Source organism: Chiloscyllium plagiosum, unplaced genomic scaffold, assembly GCF_037043375.1.
Source record: "Chiloscyllium plagiosum isolate Xiang-an unplaced genomic scaffold, Cpla_swu_hap1 HiC_scaffold_17, whole genome shotgun sequence".
NCBI lineage: Eukaryota > Metazoa > Chordata > Chondrichthyes > Orectolobiformes > Hemiscylliidae > Chiloscyllium > Chiloscyllium plagiosum.
Window position 1 is genome coordinate 32,588,610 of NW_028270155.1, and position 19,495 is coordinate 32,608,104.

The window sequence follows — 19,495 nt, forward strand, 5'->3', positions numbered from 1 at the left end:
TCAAACAAAGAAAAGCTTCTTCCTCATTAGTTATGTTTATGTAAGTTTGATTACAGCATGCAAAATCTACACATCTGTTTGAATGAATAATTATAATGGTTAGGACAATCTGCAATTTCTTTTGAGATTATATACAAAAATGTGGTTCATCCATAAGGAGGTGGTGTGCCCTGTACTAGTACTTTAAAAATAAACAAACTTAGTATGGTCCAATGGACAATATTTTTAGATTGGAAACTAAATCAAAGCCAAAACTCAAAGTTACATTTGATTATTTTGAATTACTTCAAAAATAAATGAACTAGTCAAACAGAGCAAATAAAAGTGTTTAGAATATGTTTAGTGAGCAGATATAGCAAGGTAGTTTTCGTGACAAAAACAAACACCAAATGATTTCTTTTCATTTATTTACGAACATAATTTTTGAGGGACAACAGCATCTCTCTTCTCTCTGTACATGCAACTGTAGAAAATAACATTTGTTTTGCAGGAACTCATACAGCTAGTAACAGTACTGCAGCAGCGGCAGCCTGCCAAACAATATGTACACAATTAACCTACATTGTACAAAAAATTACATCATTACATCACTGATGGCATGTTTGCCACTTGTTTTTTTTTGAAAAAACACATTCTACACAGTTTACTATTACAAAGAAGAGGGTGTGAACCTATGTGTTATTTACAGCTATGTACAATGTCTCATACAAATGCAAGAACATTTACACATCTGAGACTTCAATCCATATACCACAGGTGTCAGAGAAAGAAAAAAAAAAGTTCATTGCCCTATTAACTAGAGGTGTGCAAAATTTTTGGACCATCATTGTTGGTCACATTAAAATTTTAGTCTGGGTAATTAACAATACTGGGCTTTTTAACAATTCCCAGTATGCTCTTAGTGTTCAAAATACTTGGAGCTAAGTCTCATCTTTGAGAGACTAAACAAAGAATCAGAATATTCTACAATTTTGTACTCAATGAAAGATATCTCACCATCTTTACAGGCTCACATCTCACTGTAATATTAGCAGATTTTTGAAACTAGTTATTTAAAAGGATACACAGACAACTGTAATCCGTGTGTACAAAACAAAGGTATTCTCAACAAAATATCAGCAATTTTGCAAATATTAACATGGCAGTTATATTATGGAAAGTTTAAAAACAATTATTTCTATCATGATACATTTAACTTCAAATTTCATCACTGGGCACCCACTGGGCTTTCCACCTTCATTCTTCCTTTGACAGATAGCTTTAACTACCAATCACCTTGCAACAGACAAGAACTACACTGTGCTGTTCCACAGTCCATTACTGTTGCTTCTACAAACATAGGAACAATATTGGGGACAATGCCTATTTTGTGTGTGTATATCTTTATCGTAAATTGTTTCTTAAAACAACAATTGCAGTTCAGGACATTGATTCACATACCAGATGAGACATGAATTTTCATTTATGGTTACAGAGTCAACCTAATAATTATAGGCAAAATTAAGGTGGTTAATAAAGAAAATGCAAATTAATCTAAATAAGATTATTAGTAATGTTTTAGTTTTTCCTTTTATCATGAACCAGCACTGCTTTTTAAAAATGAACTGGTAGGATTGTTTTAAAAAGGTGTGTTTTATACTGGGAAGAGAGGTATGGACAGTACTGTGATAGAGATCCATAATTCAAAACTGAGTGACCATGACAGGAAATACAAGCTTTTTGCACATCTCTGCTAGGAACAATTTTCCATGCTTTATGAACAATATTATTCTTAGAGATAAAGTAGGGCTCAAACAATAAGTTAATTAGCATTAAAAAAAATTCCAAATGTCATTACTCGTTATCTAGTATCATTCTCATTCCGTGCCCAACAATATATTTGATAGTGACATTATACATTCCATACAAGCAATGTGACATTACATGCAATATTTGATGCTAGATAGTCACAGACCAATGACATACAAGACTGTAGATTTAAGAATGTCAGAAACAATACAGAAATGGAATACAGTACAGACTTCAGTTAAGATTGGGGCGATTATAAAAAAAGTTGTTTGTATAAAACAACAAAAGCAGGAACATTAAAGCAGCACAATAAATGGTGTCAAATCATATGGTAATACTGCAGCATTTTCCAGTTGTGAAAAGTAATAGTTATTACTGGAATTAAGTCAAAAGATTCAGGTAATTTTTCTCAGTATCTATCCAGAAAGAATGACATCTTTAAGAAATGGCAACATATATGAACATAGTTTGGACACACAAAACTGCTAAATCCTATACACTCTTAGGAGTGAAAACATTGACCAATGTAGCTCAAAAGGGCAAAGATAGTCTGGAAAAGGGGGAGTACTAAATTGAACGGAAATATAATTTAATATGGCAAAGACTAGTTTATTCAAAAATAATTTATTGACTGGTCCACAAAAAGATGAATTTTATATGGGTGGAGAGAGAAAAGGTCTCAAACGTTACAGATTCATATTAGCTGAAGTTTAACAAACATTTAATTCAGTTGCACTGTATCCCATTGTTATAAAGATTTTATAGTAATATTATTTATATATCGTCAGTCTGTCAGTCTTTAAATATGGATGTGTTCGCTCCACTGTTTGAGCCCTACATTCAAGAAATCCAGTTGCTAAAAGTGGTACACAATGCACGCAGTTCAACTGCTAACATTAGAGATAACAAATGCCTGATTTATAATACATTTACTCTCCAAAAAGAAATAAAAAGTACAACTGATCAAAATACAGTACAGAATAGGAATTGGACATTGAGGTTAGTGTAAACAATCAGAAATACTTTTTTTAACTGAGCTTTTAAACTTTCTAATCAATAACTACCCAGATAAAATTTCAATTATTTCCAGGCACTAACTGAGGAACATTCTGCATATGTATGTATTTTCAAAAAACAATTTAATATTATGAGTGAGCCATCATAGTAATAAGGTAGCTCAAAATACATAATAGTTCTATTTTAATTAAGAAATAAGATAATGCCCTTAGTAAACCTAAAAAGGTTGGATTTACATACTACCAAAGCCAGCTTGCACAGCACAAATTCATCTCAATCTTTCCATTAAATGTAAAGGTATTTGTAAGGAAAACACCAGATTCATAATGTTTGGAAAACAAGGTGAGTTTTAAAATACTATTTCTGCACATTGCCACCACGTGGACACATTGAAGAACTGCGTCTGCTGCATAATTGGATAACTGCTGTGATTTACGAACACAAATATAGTAGATAAATGTTTGAATTATCTTTCACTTTATTTTGTTTTGAGTTAAAATAATTGACATGTGTAGAAATTTTCTTCAGCAATCCCACTGATCTCAAAAAATGCACACGTTTAGATTTAAAACTATGGGGATAACTGGTGTGTATATTTCTGCAGCAATTTTTAAAAAATCACCACAAACTCATTGATTATTACATTAGCTCACATAATTAAAAACTTGGATTATGATAATTAAAATGTTTCTGCAGTAAAATAGCCCCAGCAGCTACAATGAGAACTGCCACATGTCCAGCATTAATAGGGTGAGCAACACTGGGCTGTTTTTAAAACTGCATGTTAGCTGCATCATTCCCTCTTTTGAAACTTTCTTCTTAAATGTTCAACCACATTGTAAAACAAAGCCAACATGTGGTGGCTCATAATTCAGCTAAAGACAATCATAAGTCTGGACTCAGTGGGTTTAGAAAAATAATAAAGTCCATTACAAATCTATAAATAGGGAAATTTAATACAGCAAATATCCTTTGACAAATTCTACAGATTTATACATTTATCAGAGGCAAGTACAGATAATAGAAGCCAATTTGTCTATGTAGCTCTTGCAGTCACAGATATCTAATATTCTTCCCAGAGAGTATTTTCAGATGTTTGCCTCTGCAATGCAACTCAGGTATTAGTCACTTTCTGAATTGCCAAATTAATTCTGACTTCATTACTGAACTTGCTTTTTACCAGTTTGTACCTATCTGAAGGTATTTTTTTTAAGACTTACTGGTGAGGTACTATAATTTTACATTAACAATTCAGACAGTTATAAATATGGATTTTCCTATAGACCTGAAGGACAAGTCACTTGCCCAACTCGAAATCATATTTAATATCCACTGACATCAATAACGTTAGGAGTTTTATTTTCTTTAGCAGTTCTCAATTGTGTCAGCGATTTTGAAATCCAGTCTTGCACGCAAACGATGTACTGTTTTTAAGGATGGCTTTAAGAATGCTTCTTTACTAAGAGTTTTGTACATAGGAACTCATCTTTAAAAACGAAAAGCTCCTATGTTGTGATGTAAGTTAATAAAACTAACTGGTGCATAGCCATATTATTTCGTGGTCTGGACATGGTATTTTAGAAATAATTAGTATCTTACTAATTCTATAACGTCTTTCTTAAATTGAATGGAAAAAATGAAATTGCTGTATTAATGAGTAACAAATTTGCTGCTGGGTATGCATATGCCTCACAAAGGCAGAAATAATATTTCAAACACCCAGTGTGCATTTTACATTGGGTGACTAATGTGGCATTTGTCCTCAAACTTTTTATCTGCTAAATCAGAATCAGTGCTACTTTTTAAAAGTTACTGTGCAATAGTTTTACCTTTATGTAAACATTTAGCAAAGAAACTGCACAGTTTAATAATAAAGTTGAAGGAGCTGCTGCACACTAGCAACTTAGTGTAAAATTTTTGAGGAACCAAATTAATTTTGTTGCAGCCATAACAAAATCCTGTTCCATTGCAAGAATGCAACTTTCCAAATGGTTAGCAGTAAAACAATGAACATTTCAATTTTTTGGCCCATTTTCCAAACTGAAATGAAAGTGCCATCTAAAAAAAACTGTACATACTGAGGATTTTTTTACATTTAGCTCTGAAAAATGATATTACAGTATGAGGAGTTATTTACAACTGTGCAGTAATGTGTGGCAAAATAAATTATCTAAAGGCAGCCATTGCCATCATTGTACACTGGTTAACGCATATAAAAAACTGTACAGCATTTAGGGATATACTTTTAAAACTTTTAAGCATTGGCTCTGTAGTGTGAAGTGATGCTCTCTGCTAGAGAAACAATGAATGCCCAAGAATTAAAGTAGGGGTAATGAGTGGAAAGAAAATACAACATACTCGGTGCCTTATCATAAAATCGCTTCTTCCACAGGACTTCTTGCCTTGAGTTACTTTTGTTCTCAGGAGTAACAGAATTGCAGTCAACAAGTAGACTTAGTCACATGACCAATTGTGGACAAGAGTACACAAAGGACATGATGGGAAGTTACTAGATGACTGAAAATGTTACAACTCTTTCCCTTTGAAATAAAATTGTGATCTTCAAACTGATGACTTGATTCAGAATGCACTTAAAGTGTTGCTTTCAGACTTGTGACCTATACTTTGTTGAATGACATTTAAATCTGACCAGATTTTGTGCAAATTTGATCAGCTGACATTATCTACAATTAAAGAGGTATGCAAAACTGGTACTCCTTTTCCCAACAGTTCTTTATAGTGGAACTGAAATTACAACTCCAATATAAATTACTGAATGATCATTGCCTCTCCTCCGCGAAAAAATGATCAAGGTCACTGTTACGTCAGCAAGCACAGTATTCTGAATCCTACTGTTCTGCTCTTCAACATGGGTATAACTTTTGGCCTGCTACTTTCCCATTTAGCTTGCAGGCTGTAATTGCTTAAGTTTCATTACATATGAACGACTGACCTACCTTGACATCCTTCTTCCCTGCAGAAGTGATATCTAAAATCTGTGAAAAGTGCAATATAGTTTAAATGATGCTTCCTCCTCATGAAACAGGGAATCATTAGCAAGCAGCACTTAAGGATTTAAAAGAAAAAAAACTTGAACTAACGTTCCTTTGGGAAGTATCCCTCTTTGTGCCATAATGGTTATCAATTACACGTTAACACTGTCATGCTGGCAGAAGCACAAAGTCATCATTCACATCAACCATTGGCACATAGAAGGAAGGGACCTCACTGACACACAAGGATTTGTGTCCGGCTGGGTCAAGCTCCTGCACTTTTAGCTGCCATTCCATTCGTTGGACTGCATTCAATGCAGCTGACTCATGCTGCTGTCGCATTAACAAGCATGTCTGTCAAAAAAAGTATATAATTTCAGGAAATTGGTAAGCAAATGACTGTGCAACATGAAGTTTACTTTTGCCCACCCCTTTCACTTATTTTAAAATAGAACTTGTTAAATTAGGCAGCAATAATTATACCCATCATTCAATAATGATATGAGCTTTTAAAGAAAATTCAAATCTGTGGAGGATATTTACTCTCCAAGGAAATATTACATATTTAAATTTCTTCCAATGTATCTTAATCCTGTTGGTTTCATTTTTGGATTTGGTAACTTGGGGGAGATGGGGCTATATAGGAGCTTGTTTTGTGGTGGTACAATGGGTAGTGTCACTGCTTCTGAAGCAGAATCTCCAGGTTCAAGGCCAAGGACTTGGTGGCCAAAAAAGTTCTTCCTTGCCAGCTGCAAACAGGCATACCACGGTAGTTCACTAATAAATTTTCTGAGATACTTCCTTCTATTTTGCGGACATACTACAGCCTTATGTAAATATGCTTCACAAATCAATGACTGAAAGTATTAAATGTTATATTCATCAGTAATCAGTTTTCACAAAGTTGCCTTGAAAGTCACATCAGTGATAAATGGTAGTCCAATTCCGAAAGCATTTTTCTAAGTTTTGGAATTCTTGTCTGTAAATATTCTCTTTGAGAATTTTTTTTGTAGAAAGACAGGAAGAAGTTTGTTAAATTGGTATTTCAACCAGGATGAATGACATTGTTAGAACAGTTAATCCATTATTTCCATCTTTAGACTAATAAATTTGAGCATAGAACACACAAAATTATTCATGGGAATCTGGGTCAGTCTAGAGTCAGGGAACATAGCAATTAAAGGAAACATTATCAAATGCACCACCAGTACTGGATATATACAAAATACACAACTAGTAAAGACAGAACATGTCACAAATTAACAGAAGTATTATATACTTGGAATGAGGTGGATTGTCTTCTGAGGAAAGTTTCATCAGAGTTCAGAACAGCAAGGGGTGATTCGAATGAAATTATATAAGATTCTGCGTGGTATGGATAAGGTGCACTGACAAACAATGTTTACTTTTTTTGGGTGTATCCAAAATTAGGGGGACATTTTTAAAATTCCAGGACACTCTTCCATGTTAGAGATGAGTGGAATTTTTTCTAAGAATTGAAAAATTTTGGAAATCTGCCACAGAAAGCAGTGGAAGCAGATCAAAGAATATATTTAAGGCAGCGAGATTATTTTAGGTAAGGAAATCAAAGGTTCCCAGGAACAGATAGAAATGTGGAATCTGGAACACAAATTGATCAGCCATGACTTTATTGAATAGCACAAGCAGGCATGAAAGGTTGAGTAGCCTACGTCTGTTTTTAACTTCCATGCTTGCACACATCTTATTTTCAACAAATGTTTTCTACTGGAGTTCATCCTTATATTGTTCAACAGAGTAAGTTGGTTTATTGTGGTATTATCAGATAGATTGGTGATGATGCGATTAAAGCTGGTAAATATACATGACACCTTTCCCTTAGAACATAGAAAATGACAGCGTAGTACAGGCCCTTTGGCCCTCGATGTTGCGTTGACCTGGGGGACCAATCTGAAGCCCATCTATATTACACTATTCCATTTTCATCCATATATTTATCCAATGACCATTTAAATGCCCGTAAAGTTGGCGAGTCTACTGCTGTTGCAGGGAGGGCATTCCATGCCCCTACTACTCTGAGTAAAGAAACTACCTCTGACATCTGTTCTATATCTATCACCCCTCAATTTAAAGCTATGTCCCCTTATGCTAGCCATTACCATCTGAGGAAAACGGCTCTCACTGCCCACCTTACCTGACCCTCTGATTATCATCAGTCTCAACTAAGTCACTTCTCAACCTTCTCCTCTCTAATGAAAACAGCCTCAAGTCCCTCAGCCTTTCCTCACAAGACCTTCCCTCCATACCAGGCAACATCCAGTAAATCACCTCTGAACCCTTTCCAAAGCTTCCACACCCTTCCTATGATGTGGTGACCAGAACTGTACACAATACTCCAAGTGCAGCCGCATCAGAGTTTTGTACAGCTGCAACATGACTTTGTGGCTCCAAAGCTCAATTCCTCTACCAATAAAACCTAACACACCGTATGCCTTCTTAACAACCCTATCAACCTGGGTGGCAACTTTCAGGAATCTATGTACATGGAGCCCGAGATCTCTCTGCTCATCTGCACTGCCAAGAATCTTACCATTAGCATAGCATTCTTTATTCCTGTTGCTGCTTCAAAGTGAATCACTTCACACTTTTCCACATTAAACTCCATTTGCCATCTCTCAGCCCAACTCTGCAGCTTATCTATGTCCCTCTGTAACATGCAACATCCTTTGGTACTATGCACAGCTTCACTGACCTTCGTGTCATCTGCAAATTTACTAATCATCCTTCTACGCCCTCATCTGGATCATTTATAAGAATGACAAACAGCAGTGGATCCAAAACAAATCCTTGCTGTACACCACGAGTAACTGAACTCCAGGATGAACATTTCCCATCAACCACCACCCTGTCTTCTTTCAGCGAGCGAATTTCTGATCCAAACCTCCAAATCATGCTCAATCCCATCTCTCCGTATTTTGTGCAATAACCTACCACGGGGAACCTTATCAAATGCCTTACTGAAATTGACATACACCACATCAACCGCTTTACCCTCATCCACCTGTTTGGTCATCTTCTCAAAGAACTCAATACGGTTTGTGAGGCACGATCTAGCCTTCACAAAACCATGTTGAATATGCTGAATTAACTTATTCCTTTCTCAATGATTATAAATCCTATCTCTTATAACCTTTTCCAACAATTTACCCATAACCGAAGTAAGGCTTAATTACCAAGATTGTCTCTTCTTCCCTTGAAGAAGGAACAACATTTGCTATCCTCCAGTCTTCTGGCACTATTGCTGTAGACAATGATGACATAAAAATCAAAGCCAAAGGCTCTGTAATCTCCTCGCTGGCTTCCCAGAGAATCCTAGATTAAACCTCATCTGGCCCAGCGGACTTATCTATTTTCACACTTTCCACAATTGCTAACACCTCCTCAAGAAACTCAATCCTGTCTAGTCTAGTAGTCTGTATCTCAGTATTCTCCGAGACAACACTGACTTTTTCCCAGTGTGAATACTGATGAAAAATATTCATTTAGCGATTCTCCTATCTCCTAGGACTCCATGCATAACTTCCCACTACTGTCCTTGATTGGCCATAATCTTACTGAACTCATTCTTTTATTCCTGATATATCTATAGAAAGCTTTAGGGTGATCTTTGATCCTACCTGCCAACAACTTCTCATGAACCCTCCTGGTACTTTTTATCTTTCCTGGCTAGCTTGTAACTCTCAAGGGCCGTAACTGAGCCTTCATGACTCATCCTAACATAAGCCTTCTTCCTCTTGATAAGAGAATTAATCAATTTGCTCTGTTCTTTTCTACCACAATTCATTTTTGAGCATCAATTCTTTTTCACAATTGCAGCATTTAAACTTATGATGGGAATCACAAGGAGGAATTGGAATTAATATTACACAGAATAAAACATTACCTTCATTCTATCATATTTGTCATCTACATCCTGTAGCCACGAAATAAATTGCCGAGCATTAAACCGATCCCTCACAGAAGTTTTATTTTCATCCCCCTATGTAACAAAAGCAGACGAAACACCAGTGTTAACATATTAACTCTTCATGGAGTAACACTGACCAAATAACCAAAGAGTAGTTGAAGAGGCAATATTTATTTCAACATAAGCATGTGCCTGTCAATTGCTCCAGTTAAAATCACTGAGATCATAATTATAGTTGAATGAATGTCAAACCACAAACGTTGGGTGGGAAGTTCATATCATAAGACTGGCTTACAGTACAAACACAGAGTGCAGCAGGTTCAATTAGGACACCTAAATCTAATAGTGCATGCATAAGACTATTTGGAGTTGGGGGAGTGATATGTGTTGGATGGGGGTTTGCGTCAATTGCAGTATGTAGAATATTGAGCAGTACAATGATTGAAAATCTAATTTGACCATGCAAATGCATTGCACTTAAGGGAAGCCACACTAGACATGGATGAGAAACGAACTGAAGTTTACGTTGATGAGGTGAAGTGGGACAAACGTAAGTGTGGCATAGATTGGGGTGATTGAGCCTTTACTATGATTTAAATTATACTTGCCTTTTATAGGGTGTAAGCTTCACTTACAAGAACAGCACTTATTGGCAAGTTGGTGCTATTTTCCATTTATGCATTACCTTTGTGTTATTAGATGGTCGAGGTAGTTTTGGAAGTACTGTATTGTCAAAGGAGGCTTAGTGAGTTGCTGCAGCGAATGGTACATATTGATGCTGCTGTGTATCAGTAGTGGGGGGAATGAATATTGAATGCAGTGGATAGGGTGTTGATCGAATGGGCTACTTTGTCCTGGCAGGTTAACTTTGCACTGTTGCCTGAGTTTTGACTTGTAATTGGTGGACACACTTTAGGGGGTCAGCAGATCAGTCACAGGACCTGTTGGTACTGATTCATAATGACAATAATGCAATGAGGTAGACTTTTTCATCAGTCTCATTTGCTCAGTTTTAAAACATTAATCTGCCACTTAGTCCATAGAAGCACGGTCCTTCACAAATGTCCAAAATTGTTAGTGTCCCATTGCAAGTTCATAAGAGGCTTGTATTCAGGTCCCAGTGATGGAGGCTGGCTGAGCAGGAACGCTAACTTGTCCTGAACCTTTTTAGTAAGAACATCTCTTGACATGGTAGTTCAAAGCTTGCTATTCCACAAATGGGATTTATCACAAGGAAATCTTAATGACTTCTGGTGTTTTCCATTTCTTGATCCAAAGATGTCTGCTGAAAGATTTTACTCAGGAACTTTGCTTCATATGAGATGAAAGTTGAAGAGTGAGTGAATTTGGACAGGTCATCATGGAGGGTTAAATGGGGTACAACATGGATAATTTCTTGTAGGTTGTCACCATTCAGAGGTGTCAGGAAGTGCAGGAGTGAATGGTCAGGAAAGTGGCTAGCGGACGGTACTAGTTATGATGCATGTTTTGCATTCAACTGAACGTCAACAAAACTGGTATGAAGACCTACACTTGATAAGTGCATAGCAGCTAGCTGTGAGGCATGGAAGTACTGACATAAGAGTGTTGAACTATTAGAACTAACAAGTTTATTTTGTAAGTTGTTTCTAGCTTTGATCTTTATGAAACAACTTGCTTCAGATGATCCCAGAGGCACAAAGTTCAATTTAGAGAGTCACTCCCAAGAACAGCATCATACCTCAGTCTCCATGACTATCCATGTACATATTCATTTAGACAATGGCATTGAGTTGGAATATACTACATATATTTTTAGAGGACTTGAGATACCATGCACTGTAGTAGTCCATCCACTTTGTTTGATCTAAAGAGATGATAACTGAAGATACTAAAAGCAATCTGCATTTAGATTTTCAATAGCAATCTATATGGACTTCGTAAAACTTATTTAAAATATGTGGTTAACAAATATACCATGATGAAAGAGCAGTGCTCTGAACGCCAGTGTTTTCAAATAAACCCATTGGACTGTAACATGGTGTCGCGTGATTTTGACCGTCCAAGTCAGTTCAATACTGACACCTTTGCATCATGAATGTAAAGCAAGCATGAAAGAACTCAAGCAGGGAATTAGGAAGGCAAGAAGGGGCCATGAAATGACCTTGGCAAGTAGGGTTAAAGAGAATCCCAAGGCATTCTATACATACATTAAACACGAGGATAACCAGGGAGAAAGTAGGACCACTCAAGGAATACCACTTTTAGTAAGGCTTTCGACAAGGTCTCTCATGGTCGGCTCATCCAGAAGATGCATGGGATCCATGGTGGCTTGGCTACATGGATTCAGGATTGGCCTGCCAACAAAATGCAGAGGGCAGTAGTGGAAGGGTGTTTTTCAGGCTGGAGGTCCGTGACTAGTGGTGTTCTGCTGGGATCCATACAGGGATCTCTGCCGTTTGTGATATGTATGAATGACTTGGTTGAAAATGTACATGGGTGAGTTAGTAAGTTTGCAAATGATACAAAGATCAGTGGAGAGTGGATAGTGTAGAGGTATTAAATGATACAGCGGGATATAGATCAGTTGTAGATATGAAAAGAGAAATGGCAGATAGAGTTTAAACCATGTAGGTGTGAAGTGCTGCACTTTGGGAGATCAAATGCTAAGGAAAAGTATGCAGTTAATGGCAGGATCCTAAACTGCACAGCTCTCTGAAAGTGGCCACAAAAGTAGATTGGGTGGTAAAGAAGGCATATGGTATGCTTGGTTTTATTGGTTGGGGAATTGAGGACAAGAGTCAGAATGTCATGTTGCAGCTTTATAAGACTTTGGTACGGTCACACTTTGGTAAGGTATTGCGTTCAATTCTGGTCGCCATACTACACGATGGATGTGAATGCTTTGGAGAGCATGAAGAAGAGATTTACCAGGATGCTGCCTGAATTACAGGGTACAAGCTATATAAGGAGAGGCTAGAATTTGACGATACTGCTCCTTTAAGAAGGTTATGTTGTCCTTGGCTTTTTACCCCGAGAGAGGTCGTAAAAGCCACATGCTCCGAAAAGTCTGTTTCAAGAGTTTTAGGGCCAGCTTAATTATAGCTAACAGATACTGCCTCAGCAAAAAGGCTTTCAAGTTTAAAAAGAAACTCCTGCACAATGAAAAGGGAATAGCAAGTTCTCCCAGATCAGCTTTCTCTGGTTTGATTTGGTCTTGGTTTGGTCTGGCTATTCATTGGAAGCAGTCAGGCAGTTGTGACGTTGCTGGACCCAAAAAAGCTGGTCCATGCTGATCCTCTCTCTTTGACTTCCCTCCTGTAAGACCCTGTGTTTGATTTTACCTTTTGTGCCAAGAGATATTTATGAGGATTGTTGTAAATATTGGGAACAGCATCATTAATTTGGGATGATCTGTTGGGTTTTTGGATAGGTGAAGTTATTCAGTGTTCTGTTCTCTTTTGTTTGTGTTTCATTCAGCAATCTTGTAAATAAATTCTGTTTTATTTAACACAGCTGATTCTCTCCTGGAATATATGCGTTATACCTGCTTAAAACAACTAGCAAAGTTAGGGTCTGGGCAACTTTCTTGAAATGTTTTAAGGGGGTCTGCTCTGGTCCATAACAAGAAAAACTCAGATTATTTTCTCTGGAGTGGAGGGGCTGAGGGGAGACTTGATAGAATTCTATAAAATCATGAGGTGCATTGATAGGGTTGACGATCAGAACCTTTTCCTCAGAGTTGAAAGGACTAAAACTAGTGAGCATCCACTTAGGTGAGAGGGGAAAAGTTCAAAGGAGATGTAAGGGGGCAAGTTTTTTTTTAAACAGTGGTAAGAGTCTGAAATGTGCTCCCAGAGGCAGTGATGGAGATGGGTACGATAGGGGTGTTTGAGAGACTTTCAGTTAAGTACATGATTATACAAGGAATGAAGGGATATGGACCAAGGGCAGGCAGAAGGGCTTACGTTAATTTGATGTGATGTGATGAAATGGGCCCATTTCTTTGCTTTATTGTTTTATGTTCAAATAAGACGCATGCTGACAATACTATTTAATTACAATGGAACACTGATGGTAAATACATTAATTGTTAACTCAGGATATGCAACTAAAGACATAGCTGCAATCACAAGATGTTTTAAAAATTAGAACCCCACACAAAGGAGAGGAAATGGTTCAACAAATGTGTTTTGGTAATGTTTGCCGTGGGTGGCTATTAAAAGTGGCAGATTTCCAGAATGTATTCATTTTAATGACAAAGTATTTGCATCAGGACCCTTTCTACAGAAAAATATTTCAAATAATTATTAATATTTACAAAGGGAGATGGAGTTTAATTTCGATAAATGCAAGGTGCTGCACTTTGGGAAAGCAAATCAGAGCAGGACTTATACACTCAATGGTAAAGTCCTAGGGAGTGTTGCTGAACAAAGAGACCTTGGAGTGCAGGTTCATAGCTCCTTAAAAATGGAGTCGCAGGTAAATAGGATAGTGAAGGAGGAGCTAGTAAACCTCCTTGATTGGGCCACTTTTGGAATATTGCGTGCAATTCTGGTCTCCTTCCTATTGGGAAGATGTTGTGAAACTTGAAAGGGTTCAGAAAAGATTTACAAGGATGTTGCCAGGGTTGGAGGATTTGAGCTATAGGGAGAGGTTGAATAGGCTGGGGCTGTTTTCCCTGGAGCGTCAGGGGCTGAGGGGTGACCTCACAGAGGTGTATAAAATCTTGAGGGGCATGTATAGGATAAATAAACAAAGTCTTTTCCCTGGGTTGGGGGAGTCCAGAACTAGACGGCATAGGTTTAGGGTGAGAGGGGAAAGATATAAAAGGGACCTAAGGAGCAACGTTTTCACGCAGAGGTTGGTACGTATATGGAATCAGCTGCCAGAGGAAGTGGTAAAAGTTAGTACAATTGCAACATTTAAAAGGTGTCTGGATGGGTATATGAATAGGGAGGGTTTGGAGGGATATGGGCCAGTTGCTGGCGGGACTATATTGGGTTGGGATATCTGGTCGGCATGGACGAGTTGAACTTAAGGGTCTGCTTCTGTGGTGTACATGACTCTATGAGTCTTTATGAAATTGGCCATTCCACAGCTAGAAAGAATGACAAGACTGTCTGTCTGTGATAGGAACAGAACTGCAGTCTCCACAAAATATTTTACTAATTAAAGCTGGAAGATCTTGTGGCAGTATTAGTGCCAATACTGAGGTCCATTAAGCACATTCAGAAATGGGAAAAACATGGGCAATGAAGGCCATTCCTAAAAGAAAATTACAAGAAAGAAGAAAATCTGATATCTTTGGGCCTTGACAGAGAATACACCTCTGCTGGCGAACTAGATTAAATTCTTAACAGAATGGAAAATATTAAACATATAAAATTTTTATTTCATGAATTTTTTTTCCTGTCCGGGAGCAGCGGGAGACAGCAGAGGTGACGTGAAGACCAGGAGGGTGCCAGGAAAGTAAGGACTCAGTATATATATGGGCAGCGGCTAAACCAGAAATACTACAAGTGTAGTATTTCCTTCCCGCTCCACCCTCCTCTAACCAGAAGAGAAAGAATCTGTAAGGTAAGGTTTTATTTTTTCCTCTTTCTTTTCATTCATGTATTTAAGTGCATTGTTTGGATTTAGTTAGTTGATATAAAGTTAAGGCTTACAATGGGTGGGGACCTTAGACCCGTAGCATATGCCTCTTGCTTGATGTGTGAGCTCAGGGATGTGGCTGACGTTCCTGACTCTTACATTTGCAAGAAGTGTGTCCAGCTGCAGCTCTTGTTTGACCGCATGACGGCTCTGGAGCTGTGGAGGGACTCACTGTGGAGCGACTCACTGTGGAGCATCCGCGATGCTGAGGAGGATAGCACCTTTAGTGAACTGGTCACATTGCAGGTTAGAATTGCCGAGGGAGACGATGAATGGGTGACCAAAAGGCAGAAAAAGAGTAGGAAGGCAGTGCAGATGGCCCCTGCGGTCATAGAGATGTACAGCATGGAAACAGACCCTTCGGTCCATGCCGACCAGATATCCCAAACCAATCTAGTCCAGCACCCAGGCCATATCTCTCCAAACCCTTCGTATTCATATACCCATCCAAATGCCTTGTAAATGTTGCAATTGTACTAGCCTCCACCACCTCCTCTGGCAGCTCATTCCATACATGTACCACCCTGTGTGTGAAAGCGTTGCCCCTTAGGTCTCTTTTATATCTTTCCCCTCTCACCCTAAACCTATGCCCTCTAGTTCTAGACTCCCCCAACCCATGAAAAAGACTTTGTTTATTTATCCTATCCATGCCCCTCATGATTTTGTAAACCTCTATAAGGTCACCCCTCAACCTCTGACGCTCCAGGGAAAACAGCCCCAGCCTCTTTCGTCTCTCCCTATAGCTCAAATCCTCCAACCCTGGCAACACCTTGTAAATCTTTTCTGAACCCTTTCAAGTTTCACAACATCTTTCCGATAGGAAGGAGACCAGAAATGCACGCAATATTCCAACAGTGGCCTAACCAATGTCCTGTACAACCGCAACATGACCTCCCAACTCCTGTACTCAATACTCTGACCAATAAAGGAAAGCATACCAAACGCCTTCTTCATTATCCTATCTACCTGTGACTCCACTTTCAAGGAGCTATGAACCTGCACTCCAAGGTCTCTTTGTTCAGCAACACTCCCTAGGACCTTACCATTAAGTGTATAAGTCCTGCTAAGATTTGCTTTCCAAAAATCCAGCACCTCGCATTTATCTGAATTAAACTCCATCTGCCACTTCTCAGCCCATTGGCCCATCTGGTCAAGATCTTGTTGCAATCTGAGGTAACCCTCTTCGCTGTCCACTACACCTACAATTTTGGTGTCATCTGCAAACTTACTAACTGTACCTCTTATGCTCACATCCAAATCATTTATGTAAATGACAAAAAGTAGAGGACCCAGCACCGATCCTTATGGCACTCCACTGGTCACAGGCCTCCAGTCTGAAAAACAACCCTCCACCACCACCCTCTGTCTTCTACCTTTGAGCCAGTTCTGTATCCAAATGGCTAGTTCTCCCTGTACCGTTGATATCTAACCTTGCTAATCGGTCTCCCATGGGGAACCTTGTCAAACACCTTACTGAAGTCCACATAGATCATATCTACCGCTCTGCCCTCATCAATCCTCTTTGTTACTTCTTCAAAAAACTCAATCAAGTTTGTGAGACATGATTGCCCATGCACAAAGCCATGTTGACTATCCCTAATTAATCCTTGTCTTTCCAAATACATGCACATCCTGTCCCTCAGGATTCTCTCCAACAACTTGCCCACCATCAATGTCAGACTCACTGGTCTATAGTTCCCTGTCTTGTTCTTACCACCCTTCTTAAACAGTGGCACCATGTTAGCCAACCTCCAGTCGTCCGGCACCTCACCTGTGACTATCGATGATACAAATATCTCAGTAAGAGACCCAGCAATCACTTCTCTAGCTTCCCACAGAGGTTTAGGGTACACCTGATCAGGTCCTGGGATTTATCTACCTTTATTCATTTCAAGACATCCAGCACTTCCTCCTCTGTAATATGGACATTTGCAAGGTGTCACCATCTATTTCCCTACATTCTAAATCTTAGAGTGGCACTCTCCCTCCAAAACAGTTATACACTCTTGGATACTGTTGGGGGAGACGATTCACTAGGGGAGGGCAGCAGCTGCCAAGATCATGGCACCGTGGCCGGCACTGCTGTTCAGAAGGGCGAGAAAAAGACTCGTAGGGCCATTGTCATTGGGGATTCTATCGTAAAGGGAGTAGATAGGCGGTTCTCTGGCCGAAACTGAGATTCCAGAATGGTATGTTGCCTCCCAGGTGCTCGGAACAGGGAAGTCACTGATCGACTCCAGAGCATTCTAAAAGAGTAGAGTGAACAGCCAGTTGTCTTGGTACACATAGGCACCAACAATATAAGTAAAAAAAACGAGATGAAATCCTGAAAGCAGAATTCAGGGAGCAAGGAGAGAAGTTAACAAGGAGGACCTCAGAGGTAGTGATCTCAGGATTATGACCAGTGCCACATGCTAGCCAGCACAGAAATGAAAGAATAGGCAGGATGAACATGTGGCTTAAGGGATGGTTTAGGAGGGAGGGGACATTGTTGGACATTGGGACTGGTTCTAGAGAAGGTGGGACTATTATAAATTGGACGGTCTACACCTGAACCAGACTGGAATTAATGTTCTTCGGGGAGTTTTTGCTACTGCTGTTGGGGAGGTTTTAAAGTAATGTGGCAGGTGGCTGGGAACCAGGAGAGAAGACAAGTAGACAGTGAGGTGAAAACTGGAGACTGTAAGAATCATTAAGTTAACATTAATAAGGGGAACAGTAGGCAGAGAGTAGATATACACAAAAGAACTGGTGGCCTGAAGCGCATATACTTTAATGCAAGGAGTACAATGGGTAAGGCAGATGAACTTAGGGTTTGGATTGGTTCCTGGGAGTATGACGTTATTGCAATCACAGAGACTCGGTTGAAGGAAGGGCATGATTGGCAACTAAATGTTCCAGGATACTGACACTTCAGACAGGACAGGGAGGGAAGTAAAAGGAAGGTGTTGCATTGCTGGTCAGGGATGATACGCCAGCTGTGCTAAAGGAGGACACTATGGAGGGCTTGAGTAGGGAGGCATTATGGGTGGAGCTGAGAAATAAGAAGGGTGCAATTGCAATGTTGGGGTTGTATTACGGGCCTCCCAACAGTGAGCATGAGGTAGAAGAACAAATAGGTAAACAGATTATGGAAAGATGTTGAGGCAACAGGGTGGTGGTGATGGGAGATTTTAAATTTCCCAACATTGACTGGGATACACTTAGTGTCAGAGGTCTGGATGGGGCAGAATTTGTAAGAAGCATCTTCTAGAAGGGCGTTTTCTAGAGCAGTATGTCAATAGTCCAATGAGGCAAGGGGACATACTGGACTTGGTGTTGGGGAATGAGCCAGACCAGGTGGTAGAAGTTGCAGTGGGGGATATCTTTGGGAACAGTAACCAAAATTCTGTAAGTTTTAGAATACGTGTAGACAAAGATGAGAGTGGTCCTAAGGGAAGAGTACTAAACTGGCCAAGGTCAATTATATCAAAATTAGGCAGGAGCTGGGAAATGTGAATTGGACACAGCTATTTGAAGGGAACTCCACATTTGATATGTGGGAGGCTTTCAAAGATAGGTTAAAGATAGTGCAGGATAGGCATGTCCCATTGAAGGCAAAAGATAGAAAAGGTAAACTTCGTGAACAGTGGATGACAGGAGAAATCATGCGACTAGTGAAGAGGAAAAGGGAAGCATACATCCAGTCCAGGCAGCTAAGAACAGAACGGGCCCTGGAGGAATATCGGGAGAGTAGGACCAGTCTTAAACGAGGAATCAAGCAGGCTAAAAGGGATCATGAATTAACTTTAGCTAGCAGAATTAAGGAGAATTCCAAAGCCTTTTATTCTTATACAAGAAGCAAGTAGGTAACTAGAGAAAGGATTGGTCCACGAAAGGATAAGGAAGGAAGGCTGTGAGTTACTTTGCATCAGTGTTCACTGAAGAGAGGGATATGATGAACGTTGAGATTAGAGATAAAAGTTTGATTACTCTGGATCACATTGACATAAGTAGGGAAGATGTGTTGGGTAGGCTAGAGGTTATTAAGGCGAACAAATCCCCAGGACCGTATGGGATCTATCCCAGGTTGCTGAGGGAGGCAACACAGGAAATAGCTGGGGCCCTGACAGATATT

The 19,495-nt window shown here is 39.1% G+C and overlaps 1 protein-coding gene across 4 annotated transcripts in view; it reads right to left on the reverse strand.

Moving 5' to 3' along the window:
* Nucleotides 1–390: 390 nt before the first annotated feature.
* Nucleotides 391–19,495, reverse strand: part of ankrd11 (ankyrin repeat domain 11) — a 192,268-nt gene continuing 173,163 nt past the window's right edge. For 2 of the 4 annotated variants that reach the window (XM_087995805.1, XM_087995804.1), the window contains exons 12-13: nt 9,721–9,816; nt 391–6,152 (exon numbers count right to left, since the gene is read on the reverse strand). In XM_087995805.1, the coding sequence (XP_087851931.1) occupies nt 5,967–6,152; nt 9,721–9,816 (282 nt within the window). In that variant the 3' untranslated portion in view covers nt 391–5,966. The other 2 variants (XM_087995806.1, XR_015759940.1) reach the window with 2 other exon arrangements.